Source organism: Ovis canadensis, chromosome 2, assembly GCF_042477335.2.
Source record: "Ovis canadensis isolate MfBH-ARS-UI-01 breed Bighorn chromosome 2, ARS-UI_OviCan_v2, whole genome shotgun sequence".
NCBI classification, from domain to species: Eukaryota; Metazoa; Chordata; class Mammalia; order Artiodactyla; family Bovidae; genus Ovis; species Ovis canadensis.
Genome location: NC_091246.1, coordinates 10,498,354 through 10,517,983, shown reverse-complemented (window position 1 = coordinate 10,517,983; position 19,630 = coordinate 10,498,354). Strand labels below are relative to the sequence as shown.

At 47.1% G+C, this 19,630-nt stretch overlaps 1 protein-coding gene and 2 pseudogenes across 3 annotated transcripts; 1 reads left to right on the top strand and 2 right to left on the bottom strand.

Moving 5' to 3' along the window:
- The first annotated feature begins 446 nt into the window (after positions 1-446).
- Positions 447-912, top strand: LOC138433200 (small ribosomal subunit protein eS19-like; annotated as a pseudogene).
- A 2,116-nt stretch (positions 913-3,028) lies between these two features.
- Positions 3,029-12,913, bottom strand: RNF183 (ring finger protein 183). Of its 3 annotated transcripts, XM_069575406.1 has the most exons (3): positions 10,780-11,058; positions 9,053-9,222; positions 3,029-4,062 (listed from the first exon to the last, which is right to left on the bottom strand). In XM_069575406.1, the coding sequence occupies exons 2-3, from the start codon at positions 9,098-9,100 to the stop codon at positions 3,460-3,462; spliced, it is 651 nt and encodes a 216-aa protein (XP_069431507.1). In that variant the 5' UTR covers positions 9,101-9,222; positions 10,780-11,058; the 3' UTR covers positions 3,029-3,459. The 3 variants fall into 3 exon arrangements, with proteins under 3 accessions (XP_069431507.1, XP_069431506.1, XP_069431508.1); XM_069575405.1 differs by lacking the exon at positions 9,053-9,222 and having other exon boundaries at positions 10,780-12,913; XM_069575407.1 differs by lacking the exons at positions 9,053-9,222; positions 10,780-11,058 and adding an exon at positions 5,750-6,240.
- A 2,789-nt stretch (positions 12,914-15,702) lies between these two features.
- Positions 15,703-19,630, bottom strand: LOC138432536 (cyclin-dependent kinase 4-like; annotated as a pseudogene).

The following is a 19,630-nucleotide window of genomic DNA, read 5'->3' as shown; positions in this document are numbered from 1 at the left end:
GGGACAGTGAGGATCGTCTCAGTGTGGCAGGGAGAGCTCCTGGATCGGGTGAACCACGAACTCCGTAAATCCTGTGCCCCCTCTTGGGGGCTTTGTTCACCTGGATGTGCTTGGTGGCCAGAGCATCTGTATCCAAGCCCTTCAGTTCGGTGTTGCTGTCTGCATCTTTGAGCAGCCCTCTGGACCACCAACCCTGCATCCAGCCCCCCATTGGCCTGAGCACACCTACAAACTGCCATTGTGACAACAGAATGGCACGGCACATGTTCTGTAAAGGGATGTCGTTCAGATACTTGGTGGCATTTCAAATATGCACACCCTAGATGGCCTGGGCTGTTTCACAAGTGTTCTTAAAGTGAACATCTGAAGATTTTGAACCTCTCGATTTGCATGATTTTCTGGAGTTTCTGGGTCAACTGAATAGCAAACCATTTTTAGAAGTCCCCTTCTTTCCCCTGGCTGGCAGCGTGGAGGCTGCATGATGCCTGGAGTTACTGGAAAAGACGTGAACCAGCAGGAGTCTGTCAGAGCACTGGCCGCCTTCCTGAAAAAGTTTGGGAAGCTGAAAGTCCCTGAGTGGGTGGACACTGTCAGGATGGCCAAGCATAAAGAGCTCACTCCCTACAATGAGAGCTGATCCTACACACGAGCTGCTTCCATTGCACAGAACCTGTACCTCCAGGGGCGCTGGGCTTGGCCCCACGACCACGATCTCGGGGGGATTAGAGGAACAGCATCATGCCCAGCCACTTCAGCAGAGGTTCCAAGAGTGTGGCCCATCAGGTCCTCCAGGCCCTGTAGGGGCTGAAAATGGTGGAAAAGGACCAAGATTGGGGCTGCAAACTGACATCTCAGGAAAAAGCTCTGGACAGAATCACCAGACAGGTGGCAGCTGGCAACAAACAGCATTAGAGCAAATGATCCTGGGTTAATAAATTGCCTCATTCCTTAAAAAAAAAGTCACCTCAGGTCACTTACTGGAAAAGCCTGTTCTACCGTTTATACCACATCACTGCGTCTGTTACTCTGACTTCATGCCAAAGGGAGTTAATTTCATCACTTGTACCTGTGAACTTACAAGGAAACTATTTGTATTTTGGGTCAGATGGTGCTTTGTTCTGTAGAAGTGTCTTCAGCATTGCAGCATGTCTTAGCATCCCTGACTTCTGAGAACCAACAGCCAGAAACAAAACTCACCCCTGCATTGGAGGACCAAAGATTTCTAAATGCACTCTAGAAGGACGGCACTGCCCAATGTTAGAACCATTAATATTAAATGTGAAAACAGAAGGTGCTGCAGTGTTAAGTATAACCTTCCCTATTCCAGAATACTCAAAGCTGAGTCTTGCTTGGTGAATCAGCCACTCCAAGAGTAGAGGTTCTGTTTTGACTGAAAGGCCTCCACCACAGGCTAGCTGGGTGACCTTGAACAAGGTAGCTGAACTTGGGGAGCCTCAGTTTCATCTGTGAAACTGGGGTGAGACCTGAACTCGGGAGCAGTCGGCCCTAGTACAGAGGCAGGTGTTCCTTCCTGAGCCTCCCCCAGCTCCTCTCTCTGTTCCTCATGGCTCTGAGAACGTGAGCTCATTGCCTAATTGACCCGCCACAAGGTTAAGAAGCAAGAATGTGTAAAGAAATGAAGTCAGTGGGGAGAAGTGTGGAGTTCCAGCTTTAGGGTAATTACCTGATGGCACAAATGGAGTGGTAGATGTTAGTCCCTTGGCAGGATATGAAGGCAGCTTTCCGATTTCGTAATGGAGAACTTTTCCTTCACAGTGGAGCTTAAGGCTTTGGTGTTGCTAAACATGAAGTCTGCATGTCTTAGCAGTTTGGGACTATCTTATACATCAAGACCCATAAGAATTTATAGAAGCTACCTTCATGAAACTCACAAAATGTTATATAGAACAAAGGAAATCAACTCAGTTTCTGGGCTCTGAAAGCTTATTCTACAAATTCATCCCCCCAGAACAAAATGTTACCGTTTTGTGATGGTGTTCTAATTTGCTTTGAGGTCGTTTCAGAGACCTGAGTCACCAGGTAGCATTAAAAGTGGGGAAACAGAAGTCAGGGTTTTAGATACTGCAGAGGTGGCCACTGGCAGTCAAGCAGCAGCCAAATTCTATCCAGTTTCCCTTGGTCCCTTGATGCTGTGATACAAAATAAAAACCAGGGTCCCCTGGCCGTGCTGTTTGGGATGGGAGCTAAGGCTTTTACTCTATCCAGAGTTTCTGCCTTATCTCTTTTTCTCTTTTTTCCACTTCATGACATGTGGAACCTTAGTTCCCTTGCAGTGGACTCAGAATGTCCTAACCACTGGACTGCCAGAGAATTCCCTGCCTTACTTCTTTTTTTGTAAAACATAATTGTATTTATTTTTGCCTGCACTGGGTCTTCGTTGCTTTGCGAGGCCTTTCTCTATTGCAGTGAACGGGGGCTTCTCACTGCCGTGGCTTCTCTTATTGCCAAGCTCAGGATATAGGCATGCAGCCTCCATAGTTGCAGCTTAGTTGCTCCTCGGCATGTGGTATCTTCCCCGACCAGAGATAAAAAATGTGTCCCCTGCACTGGCAGGCGGCTTCTTATCCACTGTGCCATGATGGATGTACCCTGCCTGGCCTCTTAAGGCCGGAATTACAATGGTTGAAGGAAGGGAATCAGAACTCTACCCTGCACCTACCAGGAGGAATAAAAATCTTTTCCTCCAAATCCCAGATTTCTTTTGATCCACTGACTTTGGTTTCTTTTCCCTTTAAACTTTTATACTCTTAACACTCCATAAACCACATACTAACAAGAGGTCATCATGAACAAGAAGCAACTGAGTGGGCCTGCCCTCCTTACTGATAAGGACTCTGCCACTCCTGGTTAATCCTACCCTTCTCTCCCCCTAGTTCTGACAGAGGACCAGCCAACAGGTTGTTGAATAAGTGAATAAATTAATGAATGCAAGCCCTTTTTACCGGGAATGGTTGCAAGAGAGCCAAAGAGAAAACTGAAAGGAGAAGACAAACACACTTGCTCCCGATTGAAGTTCACTCCCAGATTTTTTTTAGCAACAAATAGTAAAAAGAGCAACTCAAAAAAAAAACAAACAAACAAATGTGAACTGAGTTCAAAGCAGCTCCAGTAAGAAGTGCAGCCTGCTATTTGGGCTGGACAGGCTCCTGGGTACCCTCATCCAGCCTTTTGGCACAACTTGCTTCTGGCTCTGTAATCACAGGTCTGTTCTCTGCCCTTCCATGACCCACGGTTCACACCCAGAGGTCTCTTCACATCTTCCCCAGTCCGTTAGCTTTCAGAGGTTCTCATTATAGTAGGACTCTTGCTAGAAGCAGATGCACAGCCTAGCCGACCCCTGGCTTGTAAAAATGAACAATACTATGAAGACCAACCCCAAGTGGTGCTCCGCAGTCCCCATACCCAGCAGCTGCCAGGAAAGGTGTCTGGAACAGACGCTCACCCCACCCCCAAGAAAAATCGTCTGGTACAAAAGATGGAGAAGATGAACAACACGGTGCCGCAGAGGATGACCGCCATCGTGTAGGCAAAGATCCGGAAGTGCGGGTTGCGGAAACACTCCCGCAGAGAGTAACGGCTGGGGATGGGGACTGGCCTGGTGCCAGGGCTCACGTCCTGGGGGTGCCCAGCCTGACTCCCAGGCTCAGGGCCCAGGTCCAGCGTGTAGACCCGGGGCTGGCGCAGGAAGTAGCGGCTCTTGGGCTGGTTCTTGAGGCAGAGCTGGTGGCCTTCCAGGATGACGTGGTGGGGCTCCAGGCGGAGCAGGGTGAGCACCGCAGTATCCGTGGGCAAGTCAGTGACAGGCTGTCCGGAGGCCAGCACGGTGGGGTGGCGGCACAGCGGGCACAGCAGGCGGCGCGTCGGAGTCGCCAGGCTGATGTGCGCCAGGCATTCCACGCAGAAGGAGTGGCAGCAGTCCAGCACTTTGGGGGTGTGGAATGTGTTGTTGAAGGGGTTCCAGCAGACAGGGCACTCAGGCTCCCGGCCCTGCTGCTCTGCCATCCTCAGGCCAGACACTGGGGGGGTCTGACAGGAGACGTCCTGGCAGAAAAGGAGCAAAGGGACACCCATTAGTCTCCGTGCCCGTGCTTGGCCCCAGGCTGTGTCTTGAGGGTTGTTGAAAGGCATTATCATCCATATTTATTTCGCAGATGAAACTGAAACTTACATTCAAAAAGATGAAGTGAAATGAACTTATCTATAAAACTGAAATAGATGTAGAAACAAGCTTGTGGTTCTCAGGGGGCAGGCAGGGGAGGGATAAATTGGGAGATCAGGGCTGACATGTACACAGTACTATATATAAAATAAATAACTAGTAAGGACCTACTGTATAGCACAGGGAACTCTACTCAGTACTCTGTAATGACCTATATAGGAAAAGAACGTAAAAAAGAGTGGATACATGGAAAGTTATGACCAACCTAGACAGCATATTAAAAAGCAGAGACATCACTTTGTCAACAAAGGTCCGTCTAATCAAGGCTATGGTTTTTCCAGTGGTCATGTATGGATGTGAGAGTTGGACTGTGAAGAAAGCTGAGCGCTGAAGAATTGATGCTTTTGAACTGTGGTGCTGGAGAAGACTCTTGAGAGTCCCTTGGACTGAAAGGAGACCCAACTAGTCCATCCTAAAGGAGATCAGTCCTGGGTGTTCATTGGAAGGACTGATGTTGAAGCTGAAACTTCAGTACTTTCGCCACCTCATGAGATGAGCTGACTCATTTGAAAAGACCCTGATGCTGGGAGGGATTGAGAGCAGGAGGAGAAGGGGATGACAGAGGATGAGATGGCTGGATGGCATCACCAACTCAATGGACATGAGTTTGGGTAACTCCAGGAGCTGGTGATGAACAGGGAGGCCTGGCATGTTGCAGTCCATGGGGTTGCAAAGAGTCGGACACAACTGAGCGACTGAACTGAACTGAATATATATAACTGACTCACTTTGCGGTACACTTGAAACTAACACAACATTGTAAATCAACTATATGCCAATAACTTTTTTTTAAAAAAGTGATTGTTCCAGTTCACCAGGTTCCTAAGCCTGGTGCTCTGGCAGCATCCCCTGTGCTGGGCGAAGGCCTGAGCCCCCAGCATCATTGAGCTCACGCTGAAGGAGACAGCTCTCTGGCCATGAAAGCGGATTAAAATGCTTCTTGTGCTGTATGGGATTGCCCTTGGTTTCCTGGACTCCAGGGAGAGGCAGGGGAACCGCAGACAGTGCTTCATGAGCTAGGTGTGCTAAGTCACTCCAGTCCTTTCGGACTCTTTGCAACCCGATGGACAGTGGTCCTCCAGGCTCCTCTATCCATGGGATTCTTCAGGCAAGAATACTGGAGTGGGTTGCCATGCCCTCCCCCAGGGGATCTTCCTGGAGGATGAATATTTCCCTACCTGCTACCTCACATCCCTGGCTAGGGCAGAGATGGGCTTTGCCGATACTTGGTCTACCCCTCCTCTGGGGGCAGATGCCAGGCCCTCCCTTCCTCATCCCCTTGGGCTGCAGGGCCAATCTCCGCAGTCCGTGGGCCCAGTGTTTGTGCAGGGCACCACGCTGGCCTGGCAAAGGGACCTCTGTGAAGGCTTTTCCCTTTGACATGAGATCATGGACAGGCTCTTCCCTCCCCAGCTCCCCAGATCAACCCTTCCAGAGCCTTCTCCCAAGATCTGGTCTCCCCTGGCTCCTCCTCCATCCGTTTGTCCTAGAAACCCCCAAAGCACCCACCTGGGCTCCCTTTGCACTAGGGTAGTAAGGCAGACTGCCCCGGAAGGTCGGAGGCTCCAGTCTTTTCCTCTCCAATATCCACAAAGCCTTGGGAGACTGCCTTCTCGCCACCAACCCCGGGGCCTGTCTCCATGGCAGCGCACACGCAGCACCTGCAGCTGCCAGGTGGCCCAACCTGCAGCCTCTGGAGCGCGCCTGCCTGCAGCGAAGGCCAGAGCGGCAGGTGGGGAGGTGGGGGACCAGCGTTCCACTGGGGCGTGGCAAATAATGCGCCCTGGAAGCCAAGCGTCTGCGAGATTGTGGGCAGTCTCCTCAAGGCCTGGGCTCCCTGGCCTGGAAAGGCAGGGGTGGCAATTTCCTTTTTCTAGATTGTGGAGAGGCTAAATGACCCTTCTGGGCTTCCTCTCTCCTGGGCCCTCATTTCTTTTCTAAAATGGCTGAAACCTCCTTCTCACACAAAGGGGCTGCCAGCCCTGCCCTTCAATTGCTATGAAATTCACTTGCTGCCCTGCCTAAAGTCTCTGACTATTCTCTCAATATCAGATTCAGCAAGTGCCCTCCTGATCACTTAATGGGCCCAAGGAGCTACACCCAGAACATGCAGACCTCGCTGCCCCTTTGTTCTTAGAACACAGACGGTCAGCCGGCAGGCACTGACTACTGAGTTGAGTCCAAGACTTGACTCTCCCACCACCCTGGGGACTTCAGAGGGAGTCATGGAGGAGGAGCAGCGCTCCAGCTCCGCTTCTGTATTTCAGCCAGAAACACTTGGCTTTCCTCATATTAATCATTCGAACAAGCTGAAGAGTTGCGCTTCTGAGGAAAAAAAAAAAAGTTTAAAAACCTCTTCTCCAACCTAAGCCCTCATTTTGCTGGTGTGTGTGTGTGTGTGTGTGTGTGTGTGTGTGTGTGCGCGCGCGCGCGCGCACGCTCAGTCATGTCCAACCCTATGAACTGTAGCCCGCCAGGTTCCTCTATCCATGATTTTCCCCAGGCAAGAATACTGGGCTGGACTGCCATTTCCTTCTCCAGGGGATCTTCCCAACCCAGGGATCACACCCGTGTATCTTGTGTCTTCTGAATTGGCAGGCAGATTCTTCATCTCTATCGCCACCTGGGGAGCCCTTCAGTCTCCCCCAGCGTCACCCATGGGCTTCCCTCATAGCTAAGTGGGTAGAGACCTGCCTGCAATGCAGGAGACCCAGGTTCAATCCCTGGGCCAGGAAGACCTTCTGGAGAAGGAAATGGCAACCCACTCCAGTGTTCTTGCCTAGAGAATCCCATGGACAGAGGAGCCTGGTGGGCTACAGTCCATGGGGTTGTAAGGAGTCAGACACGACTGAGTGACTAAACCACCGCCAGGGTCACGCACTGGTGACCTCGGGACTTCTAGGCCACCACCATGCTGCAGTCAGAGAGACAAAACCCACCATTCGGTTCACCTGCTGGATATGTGTTACTGACTGGATAGTGGGAGTTTGCATTTCACTAGGAGAGTTCTTGGAGAAGGCGATGGCACCCCACTCCAGCACTCTTGCCTGGAAAATCCCATGGACGGAGGAGCCTGGGGGGCTGCAGTCCATGGGATGGCGAAGAGTCGGACACGACTGAGCAACTTCACTTTCACTTTTCACTTTCTTGCATTGACGAAGGAGATGGCAACCCGCTCCAGTGTTCTTGCCTGGAGAATCCCAGGGACGGGGGAGCCTGGTGGGCTGCCGTCTATGGGGTCGCAGAGTCAGACACGACTGAAGCGACTTAGCAGCAGCAGCAGCAGCAGCAGCAGCAGGAGAGTTCTAGCAGCCATAAATATTCCTCTCCTGGTAGGAATCCAGGAAGCTTGCGGGGGCGGGGGGGGGTGGAATTTGGGGACAATGTGTCTCCCTTGTGCCCCAAACATGACCTCATCTACCCTGACTGAAATGGCACCTGAAGCAAAACCTGCTTACGCTCTCAACCATGGTTTCCTGTTTCCTGGTTTCCTGCTAGACCCTAGACCTCTGCCACTGCCTCGTGTAGGGAAGAGGAAGACATGCCGGGGGAGGATTATCCAGCTCTGGCCAAAGCTGGGATAGTCTGCCAAAGATCCCGACCAATGAATGCCTCCTCCTGTGGATCTTTCGTCCATCCGTCCAGCAGTCATTGAATTAACGAGAGCTCATCACAGCTCTCAACGGACATGAGTCTGAGTGAACTCCGGGAGCTGGTGATGGACAGGAATGCCTGGCGTGCTGTGGTCCATGGGGTCGGAAAGAGCTGGACACGACTGAGTGACTGAACTGAACTGAACTGAACATCACAGGTCAGGCACTGTGCTAGACACTTGGTAAATAACAGGGAACAAAATAGACCTAGTCTCTGACCTCACGACATTTAGAGTCTAGTGAGGGAAGGAAACATTTAATGAGTGAGTGATGGGCAATAAATAAATGCACAATTTTAACGAATGCTATAAACAAAAAGGAAAGTGAGCTTAGAGGACTGGCTACTTCAGATGAGACTACCAGAGAGGGGATATGAGAAGAATCCAACCCTGTAGAGTGGAGTAGGAGCATTCCAGCTCAAGAGAACAGCCTGTGCCAAAACTCTAAGGAGAAGCAGCTTTGAAGAAATGAAAGGAGGCTGGGTAACTGAGGTGTAGTGGGCAGGTCTAGATTGGAAAGTGGCTTAGAAAGAATCCTGAGGAGAATCCTGAGAAAGACTGCCCTGGAGGCTGGGGAAAGCATCTGGGTTTTTTATTCTAGGACTGAGTCTATGTCTGTGTATGCTTGCCAGTGGCGCTGGGGAATGGGGGCTGACCTGATCCTGTTTCTATTTTTAAAACACCATTTCAGCTGCAGAGCAGAAGACAGACTGAAAGGCATGAGTGGAAATGAAAGACCAGATAGGCCCTCTAGTGGTGGTCCACGTTGGGATGGTGGGACTTGATGCAGGTGAGGCGATGGTGGAGAAGATCAAAGGGATGGGTAAAAGAGATCTTTGGAGATGGGATCAAATGCACTCTCTGAGAAGCAGTGGACAGCAGAGATTCTAGAACCAGATTGTCAAGGCTATTGATCTCCAAGCCACTGCTTATTAGGGCTGTGATTTCAGCTGAATTGCTTAACCTCTCTGTTCTTCCATTTCTTCTGAAAAGGAAGCTAAAAGTGGTGGTGCCTCAGAGGGTAAAGTTCTTAGACAGAACCTGGCACCCAGGAAAGACTATCTATGAGGTGGTTGAACTATCCCTGCAAAGGGCTTTGAGAGAGAGGAAGGCTCAAGGGAGACTGAGGGCTTCCAGGCGGTGGTAAAGAATCCACCTACCAATGCAGGGGATGCAGGTTTGGTCCCTGGTCCGGGAAGATTCCACATGCCACAGAGTACCTAAGCCAGCATGCCACGACTACGGACCCCGTGCTCGACAGCCTGGGAGCTGAAACTGCTGAGCCCAAGTGCCGCAATTACTGAAGCCCTTGTTATCTGGAGCCTGCGCCCTGCAACAAGAAAAGCCACCACAATGAGAAGCCCAGGCACCGCAACTACAGAGCAGCCCCTGATTGCCACAAGAGGAAAGTCCCCAAGCAATGAAGACCCACTACAACCAAAAATAAAATAAAATTGAAAAAGGCTGACTTTGAAGCCATGAAGCTTTCTGCATTGAGCTTTGAGAAGCCCCTGAATTCCAGAGTGTGTCAGAAGAAGCAGACCTTAAAATGTATATAACCTTGATTCAGCAGTACCCCTCACTGGAAATTTATTCTGTGTAAACAATCCAGGTCCTGTGCAAAGATCTGAGCACTGCTTTAATGGTGAAAAATTGAAAACTGCTTAATTCTCCAATAGTAGGACACTGATTAAATAAGTTCTCTCCATCTATACAAAGAGACGTTCTGCAGCCTGTCAACAATGTCCTAAAACATCTATTGATATGGAAATACATTCGTGACATGTCATTAGTGAAAAGAACCAGCAGTTAAACCATATTACAGTACAATCTAATTTTCCAGTATGTGTGTGCAGTGGGAAAAATGCATGGGAAAACACTGTCAACAGTGGTTATCTCTGCGGCTAAGAGTGTAAGTTTGTTGGCTTGTTTTTGATTCTATCTGAAAATTCAAACTTTACTGTGCTAAGCTTATATTACTACCCTTAAAGAACTTCCTTCCCCACAAGGTAGACTTCCGTTTTCTGAAGTTCCATGGCTAAATCTGTTAAGGGTTGTGAGGAGGGATGATTATGGTCGAACCAGCACCTGGGCCCTTATCGGCCATGGTCCCCTCAGGCCTTGGCTGTGGTTTCAGAGTCTGTCTCCAGGAAACAGGAGAGATGGCCACTTATCCAACTTGGACTGACTCTCAAGTTGGGATATCCCAATACCACCCAAGACATCACCTCCATCTGTGACCTGCTCACTCAGCCAAATATCAGTTGTCTGTCTGCTTTCAACTTGGAAAGAGGAAAGAGGTGAAGAGCTAGCATTTTCATAGAACTTCCCAGTTTACAAAGGGCATCAGTTCTGGCCAGGGTCTGAGTGGGGTGACTCCCATTTTGATGGTAAAATTGCCTTTCACAGTTGTTGTTTTTTTTTTCATTTGCATAGACCATTTGATTGTGTGAAACCACCCTCAGAAGAAAGCAGGATCAAGAATTGAAAGTGTTTAGTTTTAGAACCAGGCTTCTTTGCTGTGAGGTCTTAGACAAATGGCTTAACCTCTGTGAGCTATATTTTCCTCTATGATAGAGGCTAATGAGCCCACCTCATGAGCTTGTTGTGAGGAATGGATAATGGCTATTATGTGCCCAGCAAAGCACAGCAGATGCTCAATGCGTAGTTAACATGACATTTTTACACTCATTTTATCGATGGGAATATCAAGACTCAGAAAGGTGAATTGACTTGCCCAAGGCTTCACAGCTAAAGAATGGTTGAACTTGAAAGATGATCCCAGCAGCCCTGCCTCCCAAGCCGGTGTTCACCCCAGGGACAAGCTGCCTCTCCAGAGCGCAGGGCTCTGTGGCCCTTCCCTCCACGACCCTCCCTGACTCCTTACCTGTTTCTCAGCGCCTCCTCCACCTCCTCCTCCTCGGCTGAGCGGTCCTGCAGCGTGCTTTCTGGGCTCTGCCTGCTCCTGGCGCGTGGTTTCCAGGCAGCTGTGGGCGGGCCTCATTTGCATGGTCTTCAGGAAGCTCTTGGCCAGCTCATGTTTTCTTCTTTCCCTCTGATGACTTTGGACAGCCTGAAAGCTCTGGTTCCATCCTCCTCCTGTGAGTCACTCTTGCTTTCTCTCTAAAGGGGTTGAAGTCCACTTGTCTTTGCAGACCCGTGTTCTGTAAGACAGAACACAGCTTGGTCTGCTGCCATCATGGCTGACTGCACCGCCTAGGCTGACACACCACCTTAGCGGTAGTTGAAGGCCAGGCAGGGTGCTTCTTTGAAGTCACTTCTGCCCCTTGGCCCAGATAGATCCTCCCCTACTCTGAGCCCTACCACCAAATTACAAAGGGCTCTTGCAAAATATTAGGAAAAGGCAAATAATGCGAAAGGAAAATGATCAGGGGGAGAGTCTTTGAAACCAAAGTCTGAAGAGCCTGGGTTCCCTATCAAGTCAGATTTCTGGGTCAGAGTCAAGTCTTCAATCAGAATCCGGACTCTCCTTACTAGTGATGGAGACTTGAGCAAATTGACTTCTCTAAATACTGGTTTTCTCAGCTGCAAACGAGCATAATAATTTTACCCATTTGATCTGCAGGTTAAATGAGATAATCTGGATAGAGATCATTACACAGTGCCTGGTTCACAGTAACATGCAGTAAATCTTAACTATTATAAATGATCAGGCACATCATAGAAAAAGAAATGCAAATGGAATAGACATGTAATTATTCAACCTCATTTATAATTGTTGCTGTTGTTCAGTTGCTAAATCATGTGTGACTCTTTGCGACCCCATGGACTGCAGCATGCCAGGCTTCCCTGTCCTTCACCATCTCCTGGAGTTTGTTCAAACTCATGTCCATTGAGTTGGTGATGCCATCCAACCATCTTGTCCTCTGTTGAACCCTTCTCCTCCTGTTTTCAATCTTTCCCAGCATCAGGGTCTTTTCTAATGAGTCGGCTCTTTGGATCAGCTGGCCAAAGTATTGGAGCTTCAGCTTCAGCATCAGTCCTTCCAGTGAATATTCAGGACTGATTTGCTTTAGGATTGACTGGTTGATCTTCTTGCAGTCCAACAGACTCTCAAGAGTCTTTTCCAACCCCATAGTTCAAAAGCATCAGTTCTTTAGTGCTCAGCTTTATGGTCCACCTTTCACACCCATACATGACTACTGGAAAAACCACAGCTTTGACTAGACTGACCTTTGTTCGCAAAGTAATGCTTCTGCTTTTTAGTATGCTGTCTAGGTTGGTCATAACTTTTCTTCCAAGAAGCAAGTGTCTTTTAATTTCATGGCTGCAGTCACCATCTGCAGTGATTTTGGAGCCCAGGAAAATAAAGTCTGTCACTGTTTTCATTGTTTCCCCATCTATTTGCCATGAAGTGATGGGACCAGATGCCATGATCTTCATTTTTTGAATGTTGAGTTTCAAACCAGCTTTCGTACTCTCTTCATTTATAGTTCATGGAATTCTCCAGGCCAGAATACCGGGGTGGGTAGCCTTTTCCTTGTTCAGGGGATCTTCCCAACCCAGGGATTGAACCCAGGTCTCCCACAATGCAGGCAGATTCTTTACCAGCTGAGCCACAAGGGAAGCCCCATTTATAGAGAAATTCAAATTTAAATAAGATACTGCTATTTTCCCTATCAGACTGAGATTGAATTAATAATAGCTTAAAATGCTACTATTATTAAAAGTAATACTAGCAGTCTATGTACTTTATTAAATCCTTCTGATCGTTGACAGTGAATCATCCCAGTATTCCCACAAGGCACAATATAGGAAACAGAACATCAGTGACTCATCCTTACTCTTCCACAGGTAAGGGATCAGAAGCTCTAAGGGATTTGTTTGCCCAAGCGCTCAGGAGAAACAAGTGAAAGAGCTGGGACTGGAAGTGCAGCCTGAAATCTCTGCTGTTGCCTCATTCTCTCCCCAAATCATGTTCATACGACCTCTTTTTGTTCCCTCTCCTATTCTTCTTTTATTCTTTTTTGTTTTTGTTATTCAGTCGCTAAGTCACGTCCAAGTCTTTGAGACCCCATGGACTGTAGGGATCCGTTCCTTTACAGATCCTTTAAATTGGGGTTTGGAGAAAAAAAAAAAAACAGAAATGAAAGTATTTGGTGATGTAATCAAATGCCCTAGTCCCCTTAATTTGTGTTTTACAATTTTTATTTTAGAATAGGTGACACATTCATGTATTCAGCACAATGAGAGGTCTGATTTGGCAATGGAAATGTTTTTCTCTCAGCTACCTAATTTCCCTAAAAATTAGCATATTATACTATCAGTTTCTTGAGTATCTTTCCCAAGATGCTTTATGAACACACAAGCAAAACTCCTATGTTAGAATGTCCATGTATTTCTTTTCCTCCCTTTTATACAAATGTGCATATGGCACATGTTTTTACATCTTGCTTTTTTCGTTTAATGATGTATCTGAGATATCATTCTGTATTAGTGTATAAAGAGTTTTTTCCTTTTTTAAAAAATTATTTTATTTATTTGTGTGTTGGTTGCTTTGGGTCTTTGCTGCTGCATGGGCTTTCCTCTAGTTGCGGCAAGCAGGGGCCACTCTCCTGTTGTGCTGTGCAGGCTGCTCGTTGCGCTGGCTTCTCTCGTTGCAGAGCATAGCCTCTAGGGCACTCGGGCATCAGTAGTCGAGGCACTCAGGCTTCCTTGCTCTGTGGTATGTGGGATCTGCCCAGACCAGGGATCAAACCTGTGTCTCCTGCATAGGCAGGAGACATTCCTTACCACTGAGCTGAAGGGAAGCCCCTTCAGTTTTTTAATGGCTGTACTGGATCTCATTGAATGACTGTACCAGAAATTACTTAATCATTCCTTTTTTTTTTTTCTCCTTTGTTTTGTTTTTCCTGTATAAAAAAGGATCCGAGTATCAAGGTATAGTGAAGGAGGGAACAAGAGAGACACCCCTTGGTGTAAGGACACACAGGGGCAGCAGGATAGGCCTCAAAAGGGGAGGTGGTTCTATTTAGCCAGCGTTTATTGTAGTAAAATATTCTTAATAAGTTTCACTCACCATGTAAAAATGTTCTGGTATGATTCTTTATAGTGAAGTGTTACTATATCACATCTTATTTTTTTAGCAAGTCAGTATATCTTCTGTACTTCATTATAAAAAGTTAGCTTTTGAATTTTATTTGCAAATACACTTTTTTTTCCATTTGGCTCTATGGTTTGTTGCCTGTTTAGCTGAATATATAATGTCAAGTTATCCTAAGGCTGTCCATGTACTTAATTTACTTAAGTATTAGTCTTGATGGGGAAACAGTGGAAACAGTGTCAGACTTTATCTTTTTGGGCTCCAAAATCACAGCAGATGGTGACTGCAGCCATGAAATTAAAAGATGCTTACTCCTTGGAAGAAAAGTTATGACCAACCTAGATGGCATATTCCAAAGCAGAGACATTACTTTGCCAACAAAGGTCTGTCTAGTCAAGGCTATGGTTTCTCCAGTGGTCATGTATGGATGTGAGAGTTGGACTGTGAAGAAAGTTGAGCACTGAAGAATTGATGCTTTTGAACTGTGGTGTTGGAGAAGACTCTTGAGAGTCCCTTGGACTGCAAGGAGATCCAACTAGTCCATTCTAAAGGACATGGGATTTTTTTGGAGGGAATGATGCTGAAGCTGAAACTCCAGTACTTTGGCCACCTCATGCGAAGAGTTGACTCATTGGAAAAGACTCTGATGCTGGGAGGGATTGGGGGCAGGAGGAGAAGGGGATGACAGAGGATGAGATGGCTGGATGGCATCACTGACTCGATGGACGCCAGTCTGAGTGAACTCCAGAAGTTGGTGATGGACAGGGAGGCCTGGCGTGCTGTGATTCATGGGGTCGCAAAGAGTTGGACACGACTGAGCAACTGAACTGAACTGAACTGAACTGAAAGCACTCACTGTATATCAGTTCAGTTCAGTCACTCAGTTGTGTCTGACTCTTTGTGACCCCATGGACTGCCCCATGCCAGGCCTCCCTGTCCATCACCAGCTCCCGGAGTTTACTCAAACTCAATGTCCATTGAGTCGGTGATGCCATCCAACCATCTCATCCTCTGTCATCCCCTTCTCCTCCTGCCTTCGTTCTTTCCCAGCATCAGTGTCTTTTCTAGTCAGTTCTTTGCATCAGGTGGCCAAAATACTGGAGTTTCAGCCTCAGCATCAGTCCTTTCAATGAATATTCAGGACCGATTTCCTTTAGGATGGACTGGTTGGATCTCCTTGCTATCCAAGGGACTCTCAAGTTCCAACATCACAGTTCAAAAGCATCAATTCTTCAGCACGCAGGTTTCTTTATAGTCCAACTCTCACATCCATGCATGACCACTGGAAAAACCATAGCTTTGAGTAGACAGACCTTTGTTGATAAAGTAATGTCTTTGCTTTTTAATATGCTGTCTAGGTTGGTCATAACTTTTCTTCCAAGGAGTAAGTGTCTTTTAATTTCATGGCTGCAGTCACCATCTGCAGTGATTTTGGAGCCCCAAATATAAAGTCTGTCACTGTTTCCACTGTTTCCCCATCTATTTGCCATGAAGTGATGGGACCAGATGCCATCATCTTAGTTTTCTGAATGTTGAGCTTTTAAGTTTCGCTGTGTATAGGAATTTGTATTTTGGAGGTGCTTGATCTATCTGCAAAGAAAAATTAAGAATGATTAGTACTTTATTACACAATGTTCCTAGAAGTCTTAATTGTGTTTATTAAAAAACAAAAACAAAAAAACTGTAATGTTAGACTTGTATGCCTGGAAGTAATTAAGGTACATCATTACTATAGTTTAAAAGTTGTACATGATAAGATATATTTTATTTTTACTATATGTTTTTACTGAAAGATCTATTCTCTGTCCCAAGGCAAGCATGAATAAAATTAGGTTAAATTTTTTTTTTTTCAAAAGGAGGGGTTAGAGGGGAATGTCATTAAGGCAGCAAAATAGTCTCTATTAAAAACCGGAGGAAGTCTCCAGTCTCCAGTCTTTGCAAGCCTCAGAGACCGAGGTAGAGGTCACACTCCAGGATTCGAAGGAAGGGAAATGTCAGTGTTTCCTCTCTTGGTTCTGATGCAACCATTCCCATCGCTCACCCTGGGTCACCGTGCAGATAAGAGTGCCTCTGGACTCGGAAGTCAGAGATTCGCTGGTATGGGTTAAAAGTCAGCATCTCTGGCATCTCTGGAATAGCTGTGCTCCAGACTCCTCAGCCTCAGGTACCAGAGACTAGGGGCTCGAGGCCCTCTGAGGGAAAGGGCTCCATGGGGCAGAGACACTTCTCAGGGCTTGTCCTCCTCTGGGGGCAGTCCAGTCAGGTCAAAGATTTTACCTAACTGGTCAGCTTCAGAGGTTCCGCAGAAGAGAGGCCTTTGAGGAAACATCTCTGCAGAGATACGGCCAATGTTCCCCATGTCCACAGGTATTGCATATGTAGACAGTAAAGGAACTTCTGGAGTTCAGGGTACCAGAGTGTAACAAGTACAGAAGTAAGTGCCAGATGGAAGGGGCAGATTCCGGCCAGGCCAAAGTCAGCCAGCTTGACTGTTCCACCACTTGTCACTTGAATGTTCTCTGCTTCAGGTCTTGGTGAATGAAGAAGTGGGCATGAAGGAAATCTAGGCCTCTTAGAAACTGGTGCCTCACACCCTTGATGGTCTCCACGGGTAAGCCTGGTAGGGGTGCCTGGTCCTGGACCACAGGTCTCGGTCCGCATACTCACACATCAGGATCACTTTGGTCTCCCGATCAGTTCAGGCTGGCACAGGTGTCCAGTAGGCCCCCTCCAGGGTACTCATATGCTCTTGAGGGCCACAAAGTGGCCACGGTGGGGATCGTCGGCCTTGCACTCCATCCCATGGGCACCAACACTGATCTCAGCAACTGGCTCATCTTGAAGGGTAGCCATTCTCAAACCAGAGGAGACCCCTGCCCCATGCTGAGAGATACAGGGACAGCCTGTCATCAGGGCACTGAAGTCAGTTCCTGTGGTGCCATACACTCGAGCTCTGTCCTGGGCAAGAAGTTGGATGCTCAGTTCTGTTCTGCTCAGTCGCTCAGTCATGTCCAACTCTTTGCAACCCCGTGAACTGTAGCTTGCCAGGCTTTTCTGTCCATCATCAGCTCCTGGAGCTTTCTCAAACTCATGTCCATGGAGTCGGTGATGCCATCCAACCGTCTCAGTCCTCTGCCGTCCCCTTCTCCTCCTGCCTTCAATCTTTCCCAGCATCAGGGTGTCTTCCAATGAGTCAGTTCTTCACATCAGGTGGCCAAAGTATTGGAGTTTCAACTTTAGCATTAGTCTTTCAGTGAACATTCAGGACTGATTTCCTTTAGGATTGACTGGTTGGATCTCCTTGCAGTTGGGGATCAACTATCACCCCCATGGGTCTACTATAGACACAGGCCAAAGCTAAAGCCGTCCCCTTTACCACCACCACCACTGAGTGACAAGCTGCCCAGCCATTCCCTTCTTGATCTAACCCCTTGTCTTCATTTTTGGCTGTGCCTCAAGGCATGCAGGATCTTAGTTCCCTTGCCAGGGATAGAACCTGGGCCCCCTGCAGTGGAAGCTTGGAGTCCTAACCACTGGACCCCAGGGAATTCCCCCTAATCCCTTCATTTTAACTATATAAACATTGGATGGAAAAATAAATGCCAAAATGATTGCAGTATTTAGATAATTCTAGAATTGTCTGAAAAATAGTTGTGTTCTTTGGGAAGCATTTTTCCTCTGTCTGATCAGGAAACAGGGATGTCTCACGGCTTAACCTGGTGGCCTGGAATTCCCTTTCAGCCCTGGAATGCCCTACTTTCCATTTCTGGTTAACTAAGTTTAGTGAGAATTCAAAACACTGATTAAGCCCAGAAGAGCTGGTTTGTATTTGAAAGTTTGGAAGCCATGCTTTCCGGTTTGGCAACTCTTGCAAACCATGAAGTTTATACAATTTGACATAATAATATAATTTCCTGCAAAAGATATGTGTCATATTGTGACTTATAGTAAGAATTGTATATTTGGCTTTCATTCTGTTCCTGGTGCAGATTCCTAAAACCCTTGTAATGTCCTAAGTGATTGAGAACAATAAAGGTGTCTTTGTTATGTTAATGAGGTAACTTTCAAAATACAAGATAACCTAAGAATGGGGGCTGCTTGCCAAGGGAATCAACCTTATGATTTTGTGTCTGAGTTTTCAGTCTGGTCCTTACAATCCTAACTTTAACCCTCCACCTCCTGGGAGGGGAAAGGAGCTAGAGATTAAGTTCCATCAGCAATGGCCAATGATTTAATTAATCTTGGCTGTGTAATGGGGCCTCATAAAAATCCAAAAGGATAGAGTTCAGAGAGCTTCTGGACTGCTGAACACATCAAGCGCTAGGAGAATGGTATGCTTTGAGAGGGCATGTAAGTTCCACAGCCCTTCCCTCTTACCTTGTCCTACACATCTCCTCCATCTGGCTGTCCATCTGTTGTTGTCATTCACTGGCTAAGTTGTATCCGACTTTGTGACTAAATAAATGGACTGTAGAAAGCCAGGTTTCCCTGTCTTTCACTATCTCCCAGAGTTTGCCCGAATTTCTGTTCATTGAGTCGGTGATGCCATCCAACCATCTCATCCTCTGTCACCCTCCTTCTCCTCTTGCCCTCAGTCTTTCCCAGCATGAAGGTCTTTTCCAATGAGTTGGCTCTGCATCAGGTGGCCAAAATATTGGAGCTGCAGCTTTAGCAGTCAGTCCTTTCAATGAATATTCAGGGTTGCTTTCCTTTAGGATTGACTGATTTGATCTCCTTGCTGTCCTAGGGACTCTCAGGGGTCTTCTCCAGCACCAAAGTTTGAAAGGATCAATTCGTTGGCCTCAGCCTTCCTTATGGTCCAACTCTCACATCTGTACATGACTACTAGAAAAACCATAGCTTTGACTAGATGTACATATGCTCATCCATATCCTTCATAATATCCTTTATAATATGCTACCTTATAATTACCTATATAAGGTAAATGGAAGCAAATATTTCTGTCCTGTGAGTTGCTCTAGCAAATTAATCAAACCCAAGATGTGGTCATGGGAACCTCTGATCTATCGCCAATTGGTCAGAAGCACAAGGAACTACGTGGGCTTTCAATTGATATCTGAAGTGTGTGTGGAGGGGAGGCAGTCTCGTGACACTGAACCTATAAGCTTTGGGATCTGATGCTTTCTCCAGCCAGGTAGCATCAGAACTGAGTTGAACTGTACACCCAGCTAGTGTGATACAGACACATCCAAATCAGTCACAATTGGAATATACCTATATCTTTTGGTTCAGTAAGGATGTTCATTGCAGTTTTAACTACAGATTAATTAAAAAAAAAAATAAAGCCAAGTATAGGACATCAGTGAAGTGGAAAACTATACAATCATTTAAAATGATATTGTATAGATGTGTATAACGGACTTTCGGACTCAGAGGGAGAGGGAGAGGGAGAGTGTGGGATGATTTGGGAGAATGGCATTGAAACATGTATACTATCATGTAAGAATCGAATTGCCAGTCTATGTCCGACGCAGGATACAGCATGCTTGGGGCTGGTGCACGGTGATGACCCAGAGAGATGGTATGGGGAGGGAGGTGGGAGGGGGGTTCATGTTTGGGAACGCATGTACACCCGTGGTGGATTCATGTCAATGTATGGCAAAACCAATACAGTATTGTAAAGTAAAATAAAGTAAAAATAAAAATAAAAAAA